Genomic DNA, 17,415 nt, shown 5'->3' with positions numbered 1-17,415 from the left:
CATAAAATAATTCATCTGTAGTGGGATAAGATGGTAATGACTTTTAGAAAGGTAACCACCCCTCTACCTAGATCTATCTGAGTAGGTGAGCTGCCGCCAGGCGCCGCTAATGATCAGATGAACTGATGTGTGTGTCTGTGTGCACGTTCATGCTCGATTCAGGCTTTTGTGTTTATGAGTTACATTTTTTGAGTTCTTTAGTTTTTGCACATCTGTCCACATCCTGAGACAGAAACAGTGACACAATTACGGTTTATGAAATGAATCATGATTCACATGGATTCTGAAGAACATAGCTGTTAAGTAGATAGTGTTGTGTAATAGCTACGATAAGTAAGCCTCAATAATGTAGTCATCATATTCTTTCAACTTCTATGATTAAGATTCCAAGATTCTACGTCAACAGCTGCTGACAGTTTGAGTATGTGCAGATGATTAGACTTTTTAGATGTTAGTGGATGTAATGCAGTGTCATGATTAAAAGGGAAATTCATAATATAAATTAAAAGGAAATCTTTGGCCATGTATATTTATGCATACATAGTATGTGTGCCTGCCTTTGATCTTTGCCATTATTTTTGCCACACAAAATAAATGATTTTTTTTAATAGGACCATGGTGTTATTCTATGGAATGTTATGGGTAGTTTAAATTTATATGAAAAGTTAAAATCATATCTACAAGAAAATGATTATATATGTTTTGGATATTGGGGTGTGGGCCAGGTAGAATGGGGCAGTGGGCCGAAGGTAAATTTTATTTTTAACTGATAACTATGTTGCCATGTGAGTGGGACCTCCCAGGAATGTCTCTTGGGGATTAATAAAGTATTTCTCTTTCTCTAGCTCTAAAACACAGATTAAACTCAGTAAAAACAAACATATATAGATGTAGAAATATAGAATTTAAATCAGAAATGAAACACTGACTGTAGCTGGCATAATTTAAAGTATGAATTATCCATTGAAAAAATAAAAATATTATATATTAACAATGTAAATGAAGCAGAACTAAAAGTGAAGTTGCAATTTCATTTACACATTTCCCAACATTTTATCTTAGAGAAGACAGTGACACTATTGACTTGTGGCATTAGCTGATTGAGTCAGACAGTCTGTACACACCCAGTCTAGGCAGAGGGGAAGTCAAAGACGGAAAGCCATGTTTGACTTGTTGGAATGGCTAATCAACAAAGTGACTCAAAAACTATACCTTCCATATTGTGCTTGTTTACACGGTGGTCCAACAATTGCTAGCATCACGGCTAACATCGTTATCTTGGATGTTGACTCCAAATTCATCACTACATCCACTGGCAATATAAATTGACCTCGTATCATTTTCGCCTTGATACTGATTGTCAAAGATGTCACCGCTGGTTAATACCAGTTAATACCAGCTACTGTCAGACTTCCACAACAACCACTCCTCTGTTAAGATTGTCTCAGTATTAAAGTTTTTAGATAAAATCTTTTAATGATGCTATCTACAGAGATTACTCTCCTCTTTAAATATTTACCATTTTTACCAATATTTTACCAACACACAACATTTTTTTTATATAGTATATAAAGAGAATTGGCAGTTGGATTTTGCAGTTGTCCTAAGAACATGATTCACTGGCTTCCCTGAACCTCTGTAACATGAAACAGGAAGTTCCAGTTACAAAATGCAAAAACTAGAAATCTTTAATTTGTAAGTTTAGGTTAAGCTTATAGTATTTATTATCAGTTGTAATATTGATTTATATATTTTGACTATACATTTCTTAAGATAATTACCTGTTTTTCTTGCTTACATGCAGATGCTACTTCTACAAAAAAAAAAAATCTAATTCATAGGTTGCTCAGTTCTGTAACATAGAGTAGACAAAACTGCACTTCTGGGAGTATACAGTCAAAATGGTTTATGATGATGTTCTGAGGGTGAATCTGCCCTAAAAAAAACATGCTACAAAGTCCTTGACTTGAGTTTGACTATATGTGTGTACAATGTGAACATGTTTTTACAAGTTAGTAGCTGTTTTATTATGTTATTTAACGGGAAAATGCTTGTGCAGCTATCTGGACCAGGACTTATTGCATGAAGACTTCTTGTAATTATTCTTGTAATCTTGTAATTTAATTTAATTTAACCTTCTATATGAATAAAATTGTGATGTCTCTATCCAGTCTCAAAGATCAGGCATCATAGCCCATCAAGGCTTTTTTAATGACTGAATTGTTTTCAACATATGCCAGCTGTCAAACAGAGAATACAACATCAAAGTCAGTCAGCTTTATTGTCAATACTGCCATATGTGCTGGACATACAGAGAATCGAAATTGCATTACTCTCAACATATAACTTAAGAACTTAAGTATGAGAATAAATATACGGTAAACAAAAATGTACCTATATTGAGGCACACACAGCTTACAGCACGATGCAGCTACAAAGTCTCTACTCTCAGATCAGGTCCAAAAAAAACTTGGATCAGGTTAATTAAATAGAATAATTGGGATAAATTAAATGCCTTTAAGGTTATTATATATTTTGATCTATTTATATTGATAGTAATAAGTCTACAAGTAAGTAGTAAAGCTATAGAAAGTAATCATGTTTCTCGTTGTATTTGCTTGAGTTAGAATCACCTTCTGTGACATCACATCATTTTTTCTGAACAGCAGTTTTGAAAAAGGGGCCTCTTGGCCTCACCTGAATCTGGCAGGTCTAATGTCCACATTTAATAATAGGGCATAGAGCTTTGGGTCGTTAATAATTTGAGCCTAAGTATAATAGGTAAAAACCTTTGCTCTGCTGTAAAGTTGAATATTTTAATATTAGTTTATGGAGACTCACTTTTTGAGTGAGACTCAAGCTGGAGTTAGTGGCCTACATAACCCTAAATTTCACTGTTTGTAAAAACATACAGCTGCATCTCAGTTTAGAACATTGTGGAAATATTTAGAGCATTCTTTTTGTTTGTGATTGATTTGATTATGGCTTACAGTTAATAAAAAAAAACTACAAAATAAGTCTCTCAAAAAATATAATATTGTGGAAATAGGTCAATATTGTAATAGTGTCACACTCCAATCAGCTAATTAACAGAAAATACCTCCTGGGAAAAACTGCTAAATTGACAGATGTTCTGAAGACAGTCATTGAGGAGGGTAACCACAAAAGGTTAATGCTAAAGACGCTGGCTGTTCACAGAGTGCTGTATCCAAACATACTATTAGAAAGTTGAGTGGGAGGGCAAAGTGTGGTAGAAAAACAAACAACAGGGATAACTGCAGACTTGAGAGGCTTGTCAATCAAAACCCATTCAATTATTTTGGGAGACTTTGCAAGGTGTGGAAAATAAGTTCTGTGTTACAGCTGGAAATCTGCTAACTACGGGTGAGAGGCGTGGTACACACTGGAGAGGTAACCAGTAGTGATGTTATAATGAAGCCCTGTGAGCGTATCGAATCTTTCAGTACAATTGCTTCACTAAAAGGCTGATCAAACAAAGCCCCATTTAACAGCTCATTTGGGAGTACTGACATCTGCTGGTCATTTGATGAAAAGCAATCCCTAACTGTGATAAAATGTTTTAAGGTTTATCAGAATTCCTTTATGAGGCATTGTAAAGATAAAAAGAAACAAAATAAATCTACCCTGAATGTGGTATAAATAAACCTGTGTTTTAATTAATATTTATATTTATAATTATTTTTCTATTTCTAATTATATATATATTACAGAAGTGCTTGTGTGACTGGGAGATTCGGGTTTGGGGGGGTTTATTGATTTATATTTTTATTTAGGAACAATATTGCAAATTGCTGACATCCTTTTCTTTTTTGATGGCTCCATTTCCTGATACAATCACGCTAAACACTGTCGGTATTTCTCGAGCCTTTTTCAGAAATTCAAATTGTGGAATCACAAAACAAGGCAGTCAAGTGATTGCAGAGAAATGGGGCCTCGATTTCTGTTGGTCACGTGATATTGTGACAAACCATACAGGCTTCGACACAGGCTTCATTTGGACACGCCCCTTTTACTTGATACATGTCTCTGGGCTTCAGTGTCAGATGTAACATCACTAGTAACCAGTCCATCGTAGGGCAACATAGAGACAAGACAACCATTCACACTCACACACACACCTACAGGCAATTTAGAGTGACATGTCTTTAAAATGTGGGAGGAAGCCAGAGCTGTTTTCATTAAGTGTAAACTATAAATCATCACAATCAAAAGACATGCTTGAAATATTTTACTCAGTGTCTAGTGAATGTATATAATATAGGAGTTTCACTTTTTTAAAGTTAATTAAAGTCTTTTTTAAAGTTAATTAAACTACTGAAATAAATTAACTTTCTACAATATTCAAATTTATTGAGATGCACCCTTTTGTATACCTTTGGCAATATAGAGAGAGAATATAGAGAGTGGCTGAATCTTTTTAGAAGAAATATCAGATATTTTTCAAATAATTCCAAAGTTATTGTTTATTTAACAGTGGCAATCTGGGAGATTTTTTATACATTTCAAGCAGTGAACAGCATCAACTGTAGCAATTATGTACATTCAATCATAGATAAAACAACATAATCAAATTCTAATCATCTTCTCTGAGACATCCTAGAGCCTAAATTGTTCTGTTCCATGAGGTTAGACTTTGCCAACTCCACTGAAACTCACACTTAGTAACATATTGTTAAATAACTGAATAGTAAAAAAAAGCATCAAAATGTAATGTCTATGATAATGTAATGCTCCTCTAAATTCTGCTGTAATCTAAATCACAGAGTTAAAATAGGGTCAGGATTTTCCGCATTCTCTATCATTTTATTGGTGTCGACCACATCAGGCTGAGATTGTTCATTGTTGAAATAGAGAGGATTTTCAAAGGTAGGTAAGGGAGGAGGAGACTTCTTGTAGAGGAAGAAAGCAACAACTAATAGTGTAGAAGTGATTGTGATGATCAGGACAACAACCAGACTTGTGTGGACACGACTGCGAGGATCCTGCTTATTAGGTTCTGCAGTGATAGACAGGATAGTATCAGTTAAAACAATACAAATATACTATTGTTTTTAGAAATTAGACAACAAAGGAAATAAAGTGAAACTTACCTGGTTTAGAATCTGGATCTTGGGTTATCACTGGTGAGAAAGAATAAAAAAAAAACTGGTCAGATAATTATTGAACACGAATTAGCTAATAATAACACATGCACTGCAACAGTCCAATCAGGATATTTTTTCACTACATAAATACTTGTAAAATTCCTCACATTTTTAAATTTGAATTACATGAGGTTGTTGAGGACATGGTACTGCTAATAACTGCAACTAAAGCTAATTTCTGTAGTGATTTAAAATATTTTTTTTCACAACAGTGTTTAAATTTCAAGACAATCTTGTGGTATATATGAAGCATTGCACCCTCCTGTGGTTGTGTAAATTAGAGAATGCAAAATCTGGCAGAAAAGCTTAGTACAGACATGGTCCTCAGTTAAATAAAAAGAATGAAGGAATATAAATCTCATGGGTATGAATGATCTTACCTTTTGGTGTCTTACAGATGTATGATCTGTCATGCCATCTGCGACCTGAGCTCCAAGCTCCATCAGAGGTTCTGATCGATCCATAATCAGAATCTGGCTCATCTGGAGCCCAGTTACTGTAGTCCATGACCGTTTTATCCAACCACAACCAAGTCCCTAGAGACAAACAGCCACCCATTATAGATGTGCAAGTTGCCACATTTGAAAAATGAGTTCTATAAGTGACATTTTAGTAATGATACACAGATTACTGCTTTGATTGGTTGTTTGAATCTAAAGATTGTGGTCATACCTTTATAAGTTTTATACAGACCAATCCAGAAAGAGGTGTGGCTGTCTTGAAATATTTCCACGTTGCTTTTAAGGAATTGCTGTTCAGAAGGATCTTCAATGCTAGCCAGCATTCCACCTTCACAACAAAATACACTTTCAGTATCATGACTACTAGCTTATTTTTTACTGATCTAAACTGCACACCGTACCCTCAACCTACTCTTATAAAATTTACTCCAGTGTCTCTTACCATGCCTCACACAGCTGCTTGCTGCATCTGCCCATTCAATTTCATCTGTAATAAACAAGTAACAGTGACCCTTAAAAGGCAGCCAGGTGTAACTCTGAAAGTACTCTGCACTTGTATCTTCAGGGCAGCGTCCTGGGAATATGGTGGACTCTGTGGGGGCGACATCTGCAAAGGACAGAGATGGTGAAGATCAGTCACTCACAAAATGTCCTCTTTTTTAAGTATTTTAAAACATTTAGATTACTGAGGCTGCTGGGCTGGACTCTTTTACATCGCAGGCTAATGATCGCTACCTGTTGACTGCATACAAACGCTCTTCATAGTCTGGTTGCAGTAAGCAGTCCTCCATTTTCCATCCACGTCCACATACACACACGGCTTGTCCCTGGTTGGCTCAAATTCACCCCAGCTGGCAAAGTTCAGGTGCCAGCCGTCAACATACCTAAAGTATCCAGTCTGAAAGCAAGGAGGGAGCAAATGATGTCATATCCAAACATTCATTAGATATTTTAAATAAAAGTAACCAGAACACCTTTTCAAAATGCATATATTCTGTTGTGACTACACAAATATACACACACCTTCTGTTTGTTAAGTCCAATCCACAGAGGAGCTTTAAGTTTCATAGACAACAACTCAATGTAAGCCTGGGTCCACTCATTGCGCAGGCTCGCCAGGTTGGCTTTTTCACCTTCACACTGTCTCATGGCATCATCCCAGGTTAGATTTTGACTCAAAACCTTAATGCTGTCATTTCCAAGACGTACATAGATGTTGGGGTCAATTGCATCTGGCTGACTCTGGGAATTGGGGTCTGTGGAGATCAAGGCAAGTGTAAATTTGTAGCTCATTTTCGGTAGAACAGTACCAAAAAGTGTTTCTGTTATGAAGGTTTCTTGCCACGGGTGGATACCAAACCACATTTTATCAGTCATCTACATCACAATATGTATCCCATTTTGGGAACACTCTAATGGATGCTGTGACCTTGGGTGAGAGTATCCATTAGAGAGAGAGACAGACTGTTATCCCTGCATTTTGTTTACTAAGGTCAGGGCAGTATTTGTAATGCAAAGCTGACCAGAAGGGACCGTGGATGATCAGGTGATGTCCTGACAGCCTTTTTGACATTTACAGGCTTTAATTTTGTTTCTAGGACAAGCTTCTGTATTCAGTACACAAAGATCTCTGTCTAATCTCTATCTGTTTAGTCCAAAACTTTAAACTGAAATCAGTCACTGTACCCGTCACAACAACATCTTTACTGTAATACGAGTGGAGGCTAAAAACTCTTCTACAAACTCCTGGAATCCCTGCTTATGTTAGGGCCAGTTGATCTTTGGGGATCATATGTCATTGCTTAGACAAGATATTTTTTGAATTTTAAAGCCTTAGATTTGGGGTGGAACTTACCAAGATTTTTATGACAGATGAATCCATTGGTGTCGTTGCAAGACCTAATAAACCATTTACCAATCCCAGATGAGGGGCTGCTGGTGATCACAACACAGTCTTCCTGATTAAGAATGGTAAGAATGGTTAAGACTTCTGTACAATATATTCTGTACAATATGACTGACGTCATCTTCTTTAAATTTCTATCCAAAATGAAATATTATTAACTTAACAAATTATTATTTCTTTAATTGTTAATCTTAAAAAATGTACCTCATTCCATCGTTGATAAAAGGTCCCAGGACGCCGTTGATGTTTCTAAAGAGCAGAACCAGGATTATTAGAATCAAGACAATAATGAAGCTTTTGTATATTTCCAAGCTGCATAAGCAGAGCCCTACCACGTTACTAATGTGCCGACACACCTCTGCATCAGAGTTGCAAGATCATTTAAACCACTAGAGGATAGTGGTTTAAATAGTTTAAATAGTCAGGATTTGCACATATGTGATCATTTTGTCTATGATGTTTGTACTTACAGAATAACCCCAGTTGGTGTATTGCCTTGATTTTCCATCAGTCCAATAAAATCCATCTTGTTTTAAACTATTAAGACCTATCCACAGGTCAGTAGATATACCATCAGCCATTTTGGTGGTCAAAAATGCTGAAAATTTTAAAGGTAGAAAACGGTTACTACATTTCATTTTACTGATTTTTATGTGTTGTGTGATACTTAATATCATTTAAAACAAAAAAAAAACAAATAAGTCTTGAAAACAAATATCAAATCAAATTTTATGGCTAAAGTAAAATATCATTAAAGGCATTATTTCTGAAGAAGTAACATAACATAATTGATAATATTTTAATGGTTGACAAATCATGAATGTATATTTACACATGCTGTTTATGATTGTTATGTTTATGGTAAGGAGTGTGATTATTATGATGGTTGTGATTATGATTAAGTTTGTATATAATGGACAGACCTTGCACATGTCTTGTGGGGATTGAGACCAAATTGCCTCGCATATTAATGCACTGTGTACGTGCTTCTTCCCAGGTGGCTTTTCTATCACTAATGATATTGTAACACTGTAGAAAAAAAAGGAGAGGAGCAATGTGAAATAAAATAATGTAGAACATCCTTAAGATTGGGTTCTTCCTTAGTGTCAGATTTTGGATGAAAAGCACACACTCAGACAGAGGCTTAGGAATTATGCCATTGCCATTTTTCTTTGTTGAACACAGGAGTTGCTGGTCTACTGCAGTAGGTGAATGGCAGACCAGTAACTCCTGTGTTCAGTGAGATAAAGTTTTGTTTTTGCCAGTAGAGTCTGGTGAAGTATTATTTGAAGCAGCAACATTTTGGTGATTGGGACAGTGGATTTAGACTTATATATTTTATATATTGTCTGATTTCTTACCTTTGAGCCAAATTGTGTCCATGTTAGTGGGCAGCCACCTTTAGGGGGAACTGTTGGGGCTACAGTAGTGTTGGCAGGAGGTGCGTTTCTCCGTTTACAAATGGACTGAAGCTCTCTTCCACAATTAGTTGTATGCCAAAAGCCTGTGGCAAGGATTCAGAGAGTAGCATTTTTTTATTTTAAAGTAGCATCCTACCCAGGGCTGATCAAGGTTTGTGAGTGTATCATTCTCACTCACCCATGTGATAGTTCATATGAACACAGTTCTCGTCAAAGGCATTAGAGTCAGGTTGATTTTCATCCCATCTTTGAAATGACACTGGAGTGCCATCCATCCACCTAGGAACACACAGAATGACATAAAAGAAACATTAAAATTAAATATCTTCATGAGCAGAATGTGGTAATTAAATATTCTTGTTTAATTAAAGTTTCACATCTGCAGGACAAAACCACCAGTACTAATTATCAACAGGCCTAATAATATCTGGTGTCTGTATCACAGTTATTGCATTTATTTCTACTCACCAAAATGACCCATCAAGCTCCACTGACAAACCAATATAATATGACCCATAGTTTCTGGATATCTGAAAAAACACAAACACTGTTAGTAAAACGTCCTTCAATATGGGACACATTTGCATGTGCCATCCCAAATGTATCTACCTGTTTCCATAGGAAGACATTTTCATCTTTACTGTTGATGGATGCCAAGTCACCATGTCTCTGCTGACAGTAATGACGAGCTTCTTCCATTGACTTTGACATTCTGTTGATGAAATACTGATTTCCTCTCCACTCAAGCCAACCATCTGCAGTGGTGTTAAACTCTGCAAAATTGTAGAACCATATTAGATTGATATAAGTTTGAGCAACTGTCCAGTCTTTACTTCAAGTCATGGAATTAAACATAATACCACGTAAATCACCTGCTAACCATGTATGATTTTAAGGAGGGCAGTTGTTATTAGTGTATCTTAGTAAAATTAAATCATCTGAAATCATTTTTCTAGTAATTGTAAGCAAAAATTATGTCAACTTACCTGTCATTGTGTTATTTGGAGGTGGATTTGGAGTCACTCCTGTAATAGCACACAAGTATCAGTTTCATTGAAATGACAGGGTGGCTACAGCAGGATCTGATCTATTTCTGGGGACTCTTTTTACACCCCAGTCACACAATTGCAGTAACTAAAGCACTGTTCTGTGCAGAGGTGTAACGGAATGTGATACTAATCCCATGTCGGGACATTTGTATAGATTATGGCTTGCAGATTGAAGGGCACTCCACTACTGAAGCGTGATAGCATTCAGGCTAAAGTCAGATGATATAAAATGAGTGTGTAGTACCTGCACGGATCTGACACAGCCAGTCATTAAAACTCTCGCAGTTCAAATCATTCCAGGACCCTTCCTCATCCCAGTTATGGATCACAAATTCAGCACAAGATTCAGCATTGTTAAAGTTATTTGGTTCTCCCTCCTGCCAGTGCTGAAAGTTAACCTGTGAACAAAATGTTGACATTTTGTTATTGTGTATATGTTTCAGCACAAAACCCATATTGAGTAATTTGTTGGAAAATAGAAAAACTTTGTAGGCAGTTAACTGACCGGGGATCCATCACTCCAAACAAAACCAGTGCTTGATTCTGGAATATGAAGACCAATCCATGCTTTTCCACCACTGCTACAATAAATACACACATCCCAAAAAAATCACTTAAAATTACTTTCTAAACAGTAGATGCCCTGTTAAATAAATCTTCTGTACACCAGCTAAAATGTGTTTCCTCTGTAGAGGAGGTGCAGATGAAGCTGTCATTACAACACTGCTAGCTAAGTAGTTGTGACTTACTACTAGATTCAAACATGCTGGTTTGATCAACACTAACCATTAAGGGGAATGTGCTTGTTTTACTGAGATACAATGTATTGTGTCAACACACATAACACACATGAAGCTAACCAGTTTTATGCTTTTCTGTCTACACTGGATGTTATAATAGGCTATAAATTATTCAGTTCCATATCAAATCCTGAAAGTCTACTACTTTGCTTTGGGTAGAATACTGGTTATACCGTCCCACTAGTAGGTCAGCAGAACTGTGGATGCTCAGCAGATCTCCTCCAATAGCCTTGCAGTAGTCCCTGGCTTCGAACCATGTCTTCTCGTGTGAACGAGGTCCTGTAAAAAACTTAGTAACAGACAAGAAGTGTAAATTTCAGCAGGACAGGAAGTGTGGCATATCATCTTATCTTAAATTGACCAAAATCAATTAAATTGAGCAAATTTTGTTATTGTGAGTTCTGAGTGAACACTTAATACTTTGTTTTGTTGGCATTAGTAAGTAACACAAGGGTGAACTCTGGTTGTACCTTGGAGCAGACGTTTCTTGTTCCCACTCGATTCCAACCCTCCGCACACTTAGGAGGAGTTTCAGTTGGTGGTGGGACAGTTATAACAGCCCCCTCTGCCAGGTGCTTGCAGACGTATTTTTCCTTATTTGTGCAGGGCAGCAGATCCCAGAGTCCAGCCAAAACTCCGCTTGTCATGGCAACACAGCCTTGTTGATAACCTTAAGGACATTGCAATCAGATATACATTTTGGAGCTGCTGTTCATCCCTGATATCTAATGTGATCTTAAACTTTTTCATATTTCATACCAGGCATTTGGGCATTCCAGTGAGTAAATGTCACAGCACCACTATTGGTCCACTCAAAAACATCAATGTTTTTCTGGTTTGAGAGCCCAAGCCAGAAGTGTTTCTCTGGTCTCAGCCCAACTAAGCTGACCAGGAAGGAATTATCCACCCTGCAAATATTTACACAGTTCATAGTGTTAATTTACAAGAACTGTAGACTGAATTGTGCATTTCATCCAAAGCATTCTGCTGTATGTATATGAGTTGTAAAATCATGAAATAGTCTTACCCATTGGCCACATCAGCTAAGTACGAGCCTGAGGTCTTGCAGTCATTGTTAGCGTCATCAAAAGTCTTTGTCTCAGTTCCCACAAAGTAGCAGTAAGAACCATGTCTTTTCCAACCCTGTAAAATGAAGCAGCATTTGGATATGAGAAGCTTTATGAAGACCAAATCATAAATCATTGTTGGATGTCTTTACTCACAGATTTGCATCCCAAGTCCATTTCTACTTCATCTCCAGTGCTTTCAGTTGAACTTTGCTTCATACATATGAAGCCATGTTTCTCATCACATGAGCGATCTACCCAGTTCCCATTCTGGAAAAGAGAAAAAAAATCTGTGAGCACATCTGTAAAGTGGATGTACTAAATAGACAATCTGAAACTGTTCATTGGAGCTATTAAAGGTTCAGAAGACTGCTTGTCGCTCATGGTTCCCTGAAGATGTGTTGTGATGATATTGGTAATGTCACAAACTTTCTCTGTTGTTATCATAAGGTTACATGTTTGCGTTTTTTAATACCATTAAATGAAAGAACCAGTCACAAATTGCAGGGGACAAGTTGCTTGTTACGTTTTATCCTAATTAGCAGGATGATATGCAAAGATGCCAACAAGATAATTCACTTTGGGGAATAATAACTATGGTCAATTTAATGAGCACTAATGAGACTGTATGGGACATCCATGTGCTGTATATATATACAAGGATGGATGGACATGCACAATGACATCCACACTGTGCTCCTTACCTCACCCCTGATAAGAACACAGTCTTCCCCATCAGTAGAGACAGATGGTTTCCCAAACTCCCAGCTGGTGAAGCTAACAGTTGAGTGGTCATTCCAGTCAAAAAGTCCTTCTGTCTTTCTGTCATTCAGCCCAATCCAAAGCTCATCAGTGGATGCTGTAAATATAGATAGTGAAATTTAGGTTAAGTACTTTATGCTGAATTAACTGTAGCATTATTGGTGCAATGTCCTTTAAAATTTCCACTAGTATAATGTTGTTTATTTGTTTTATTGAGAGCATTTTTGATAATGTTAGGGAAAAAGATGGCTTTGATAAAATGTAAATACATACATTTGTCTAGTATCCTTGTGGAGTTTTAAAAAACTTTTTCTATGGGTATTGTAAAAAAAAAACACCTAACCCAGACCACAATATTTCTCCTACTTTTACCTGCCTGAAACTACTGTATAACACTGTTGTTGTAAATTTGTGTAAACATAATTTGAAGGAGACAGGGTTATTACGTACAATATCCGAGTTGAGAGATGACAAAGCTTTGGTCTTCCACATTACGGATGCTCACTAGGTCCCCTCCTTCCTTACGGCACTCTCTCTGAGCATCAGACCATGTTTGAAGAACACGCTGAAGGTGGAAGCAGTGACCATTGTAGGGAATCCAAGGCCTTGAACAAAATCCTTGTTCAACTGATGATTAAAAAGAGCAAACATTAGTTTGTGTTCCACATAAAAACCCTTCACAGTAGCTAGATGAGTGAGGAATATTTTTCTGTACTTTGTGGAGGAGCTGGTGGGGTCCCATCTTTGTAGCAGATATAGCCAAGTTTCTTGGCACAGGATGAAGTTTGCCAGGAGTACTGCCCCGTGGTGTCAAGAAGTGCACAGTTATATCCTGGATTAGGAACTGGATGTCCTATAAGAAGATTAGAATAGATGTTGTGATGGTGCTTTACTAGTAAAGAGTTTCACTTCAGTATTCAACCATTAAGCTTTGCATTGTACCAGATAATTCTCCAAAAGCCAAAGTCTGTCTCCATTTAGCTGTTAGCTCTATCTGCTAATTTAATGCTGAGTAGGCTGTGTGCAATAGGTTTATAAAAATCTCTTAAAACAGCTGGAATTTGTTGAGAGACATAGAAGTGACAAGAACAGTAGACCAGTAGAAAGATGTTAAAAGCCCTCAACAAGCTGAGTGCAGCTGCAGAGCTGTATTATAAAAGGGTGTTTTTCATCTTAAAGGGCTATGGAGAGTTAGAATTGTCCCCTGGGCTTTACTTAATACTGCAGTTTGTCACATTACTTTTCTGTAAACTTTCTCTGTCGTTATATGGTTAGTGTTGTGAAATCTTACCAACATCCCATCTCAGATAGCGAAAAGGCCTCCCATCAGACCACTGCCAGCCATGTTCTGTGTCCAAAACTAACCCGAGCCAAAGTTTATTCTTTCCAGATCCCAACAGTGCTGAGTGTTAAGTAAGAGAGCGGGAAAACAAAGAGAAAAGTAGAGTAAAGACATTGTTCCTCTTTTTGATCACTTAGTAACAGCTTGCAAAAAAAGAGAATGAGACACAGTCAGACAAGCACATAATAAACAAACCACATGCATCTAACAAATAGAAATCTGCCTGGTCAAATATATGACAGTATAGATGTAAATTTATAAGTGACAGTAAGTTATAAGTAAGTTTATAAGTGATTTTGTATGTGTTTTTGGTTTGTTTCGGTTTGTTTAGATAAAACGGGTCAACACACGCATCTGTATGAACTGTTACAGAAAAGAATGATTGCATCATTAACTGAATTGTCTAACTTCTTTATGGATGCACTTACAAGCTAAATACTACAATATGATGATAGTTTAATGTGTCATTTGAGAACATTGGCAACATTTCTGTTTGCAGTCAAAAGAAGCTGCTCAGCTTGCAGTGTTTTTGATTTAACTCCTTTATTCAAAATCATTATACTGTATGTACAAACAAAAACCAGGAAACATCCAGCGCCTTACCTGACACAAAAGCTTGCTCGTTGGGATCAATGATACTGACCAGGGAGGCGGTCTGTTGTTTGCAGCTGGCTGCAGCCTGTGGCCAAGTCAAAGCTGACTGTGTGTTCAGCTGGTAATACGCACCGGTAACTATGTTCTTGGCCCAGTGGTCTGTGGCTGTGTTATTGATCCAAAAATAGGAAACTTGTAAGTCACAGCAATTTAACATGTGTTTTGTATCAAACATAATTTATGCTGCTGAAAATAGTGGATGGTCTGTTTACAGTGTAGTGATGGCAGCACCAACATGATTGAAAAACTCACAAGAAGTTGGGCAGTATCCCCACTGTTCACGTTCATATTTGGTTTCAACTGCACACCAAGCGCGCTTTGTGGAGGAGTCGAAAGTAGTGCAGTCTCCATACCAACGGTCTTTGTACATGAAGGGAAACATGCAGATCTTACCAAATGCATTTCCCTCAATGGTGTAAAGCTCTAGACGGAGAAAAAAATGTAAAATAAGTTGTTACAACTTATAGTGATAAAAACTGATATCACTCACTGATAAATTTGCCAGAAAATAATTTTACTGCAAATGAATTACTACAGTTGCAGTCAAAATTAAAATGGAACTGAAGCTTCATTTTAGAAATACATAATATGCTCTGTGATCAGTAGCAGAGACCTACAGTAGCCAAAAAAACAAATCTTCTCATTTATTGTTAGGTTTCTAGTATCTATACATACACACAAACACAAACCTGTTTTCACACTGTACCTCTGTATGTTCTTTTGCAAGCACCACTAGCTGTCCCTGTGATTGTGAAGTGGTTGTTTGGCCCAGTTATTTTGGTGAGAGCAAGTGATTCATCCGACTTCATTTCAATGTAGAGCTCATTGCCTTTGAGGGCGAGCAGCGTTTCATTCTTGCATTCCCACTTTTGGAGTTCACTCTTGTCATCACAGTCATAGAGGTTCACTTCACTCCCGACACTTTTGCCCTGTGCTCCCAGACACTTTTTGGTTGTGACGACAAAGAGCCGGTTGCCAGTTGTCCATCGAATGTCAAGGCAGCGGGTGAACTTTTTCAACAAACAAAAACCAGTGGCCTTGTTAATGAGGGAAAATTGGGAATCTGCAGAGAAAAATGTGAAAAAAATACTTTTAAATTACTAGGATTTTATGGATTGCAAGGACATTGGCTTAAACAAAAATGTAAATTACTAAAAATATTTTTTACTAGAACTCGAAACTAAAACTAAAACTAAACATTTTTTAAATTATCTTCCTGAACTGCAACGAAACCTACACATTGAACAACAATAAAACTGCTTGAATATATACTCTACCATCTGTCGTTGAACATTGAGATGCTGGGATGAAAAGCACAAAGGCCGATAGAGTTATCCAAAGGGTCAGCATTCTTCCTATAAGTCTCAGAGCAGTGGACATCATCCATGCATTGCAAGCTGAAGACTTATGAGCATGAATGTTCCAAGGAGAGAATCTTAATACTACTGACACTGTTTTTTTCTGTTCATTGAGAAAGTGTCATGTTTCAGATTGGCACATTTCACTTTGGTAAAAAAAAAGAGGGGGCAGGGTTTTTGAAGGAAGTAAGGGCAACATCCACAAAAACACACGCGTTTTCTTGCTTGCACAGATGTCACACTCCAAAAATGGCAAAAAGTGGCCCCATTGACTTCCTGTCCATTGAACAAAAGAGAGAATAAGAAGTTTATGCTAAACAGTATTTTATGAATCAGCATTGATGAATGAGAATTCATCTTCACCGATGCACCAAGCAAACTGATTGTAGAATATGCAAATGAAAGTTAGGAAGTAGTGGTCTCACAGTGCAAAATCAGGGAAATTGGGTGACAGTTGGATAAGTTCAAATCCGCATTCCAGGATGACTGCACAAAAGTAAATGTTCTTCTCAAACATAAGGGCAGAAATACTACAAATGTTCAAAATTCTTGTATGACTCAATAATGTGTGCTTCTCATGAAAATTCCTTAACAGGTTAAATTTGTAATACCCTCTGACCTCAGAACAATTACAGTAGTTTTGATTTGCTTATTAAACAACTCCCAATCAGATGTTCTCCCGCTGCTGTCAGCATAGACCTGTGTCTGTGACTGTATAGCCACTCAGTAACACCTAATCAACCACTGAATTCGAATCAAAAACACCCTTGTGCTTTTAAAAGTCATACTATACCAATGTAAGAAACCACCTTATAAGTTAGCACTAAAATTTATCTATGTAACCATTTTTTTATTTTTTTCTTTAAGCTTTTTTTTTCATGACCATGAGTTTGAGTACAGCATTGGTCTTATTTAAACAACTGTTTACACTGTTCCTATGAGCAATCAACTATTTATAAAGTGGCCACAAAATGCTCTGATAGTTGCAGGATTTCTTGTGAGGTTATTAAATCAGAGCGATGCTGAAGCAGGGAACATTCTGTGCATCCTGAGTGTAGCAACACAAGATCCTGTTCTGGGGCGGAGGCTTTCAGATGAGTTATGTCTTCAACTCTTCTTTGCGATGTATCATAGCATTTTGTATTTTCACTTCCCCTTAAGTTATTCTCCTTTTTTTTAATGCGAGGACTGTGCTAAAATATGAACCTTGTCAGACTTTGTGAGGCCAGCACTAAATTACAACCCAAATACTGCCAAAAAGCCAAAAGGTTGGGATCACAGAGAGGTAGGCATTCACACAAGAGGAAACAAATACATCCTAATAGCTGACAAATTATAATAATTTAAATTTTAAGAGATTTAGGCAGGGGTATAGAATCTGGGCTGCCCTCAGACCTCAGCCACTGACAGAAAAGGTGATAAGATTAGAT

The 17,415-nt window shown here is 37.0% G+C and overlaps 1 protein-coding gene across 2 annotated transcripts; it reads right to left on the bottom strand.

Annotated features, from left to right (window-relative positions):
- Positions 1-4,457: 4,457 nt before the first annotated feature.
- Positions 4,458-16,128, bottom strand: mrc1b (mannose receptor, C type 1b). Of its 2 annotated transcripts, none has more exons than XM_028427132.1 (31): positions 15,905-16,128; positions 15,334-15,690; positions 14,880-15,050; positions 14,577-14,732; positions 13,923-14,033; positions 13,347-13,484; positions 13,082-13,258; positions 12,574-12,728; positions 12,026-12,139; positions 11,830-11,945; positions 11,562-11,710; positions 11,273-11,472; positions 10,976-11,091; positions 10,508-10,583; positions 10,247-10,400; positions 9,940-9,978; positions 9,563-9,726; positions 9,422-9,483; positions 9,132-9,232; positions 8,894-9,036; positions 8,456-8,561; positions 8,003-8,130; positions 7,737-7,781; positions 7,482-7,584; positions 6,650-6,882; positions 6,362-6,524; positions 6,069-6,233; positions 5,838-5,954; positions 5,546-5,701; positions 5,112-5,141; positions 4,458-5,017 (listed from the first exon to the last, which is right to left on the bottom strand). In XM_028427132.1, exons 1-31 carry the CDS (start codon positions 16,008-16,010, stop codon positions 4,779-4,781), a joined length of 4,290 nt encoding a protein of 1,429 aa, XP_028282933.1. In that variant the 5' UTR covers positions 16,011-16,128; the 3' UTR covers positions 4,458-4,778. The 2 variants fall into 2 exon arrangements, with proteins under 2 accessions (XP_028282933.1, XP_028282934.1); XM_028427133.1 differs by having other exon boundaries at positions 10,508-10,580.
- Between the last annotated feature and the right edge of the window lie 1,287 nt (positions 16,129-17,415).

This window comes from Parambassis ranga, chromosome 17 (assembly GCF_900634625.1).
Source record: "Parambassis ranga chromosome 17, fParRan2.1, whole genome shotgun sequence".
Taxonomy (NCBI): domain Eukaryota; kingdom Metazoa; phylum Chordata; class Actinopteri; family Ambassidae; genus Parambassis; species Parambassis ranga.
Note: the sequence above shows the minus strand (reverse complement) of the source record. Positions and strands in the feature narration are given on the sequence as shown.

Bases quoted from the DNA above. Each gene is read 5' to 3' on its own strand.
- mrc1b (XM_028427132.1), bottom strand. From the start codon at position 16,010: ATGATGTCCACTGCTCTGAGACTTATAGGAAGAATGCTGACCCTTTGG. The intron at 12,140-12,573 runs GTAAGGAGCACA...TCTCTTTTCCAG, and splicing joins GTGTTCTTATCAGGGGTGAG to AATGGGAACTGGGTAGATCG. The intron at 6,883-7,481 runs GTAAGTTCCACC...TGATCTCCACAG, and splicing joins CATCTGTCATAAAAATCTTG to ACCCCAATTCCCAGAGTCAG.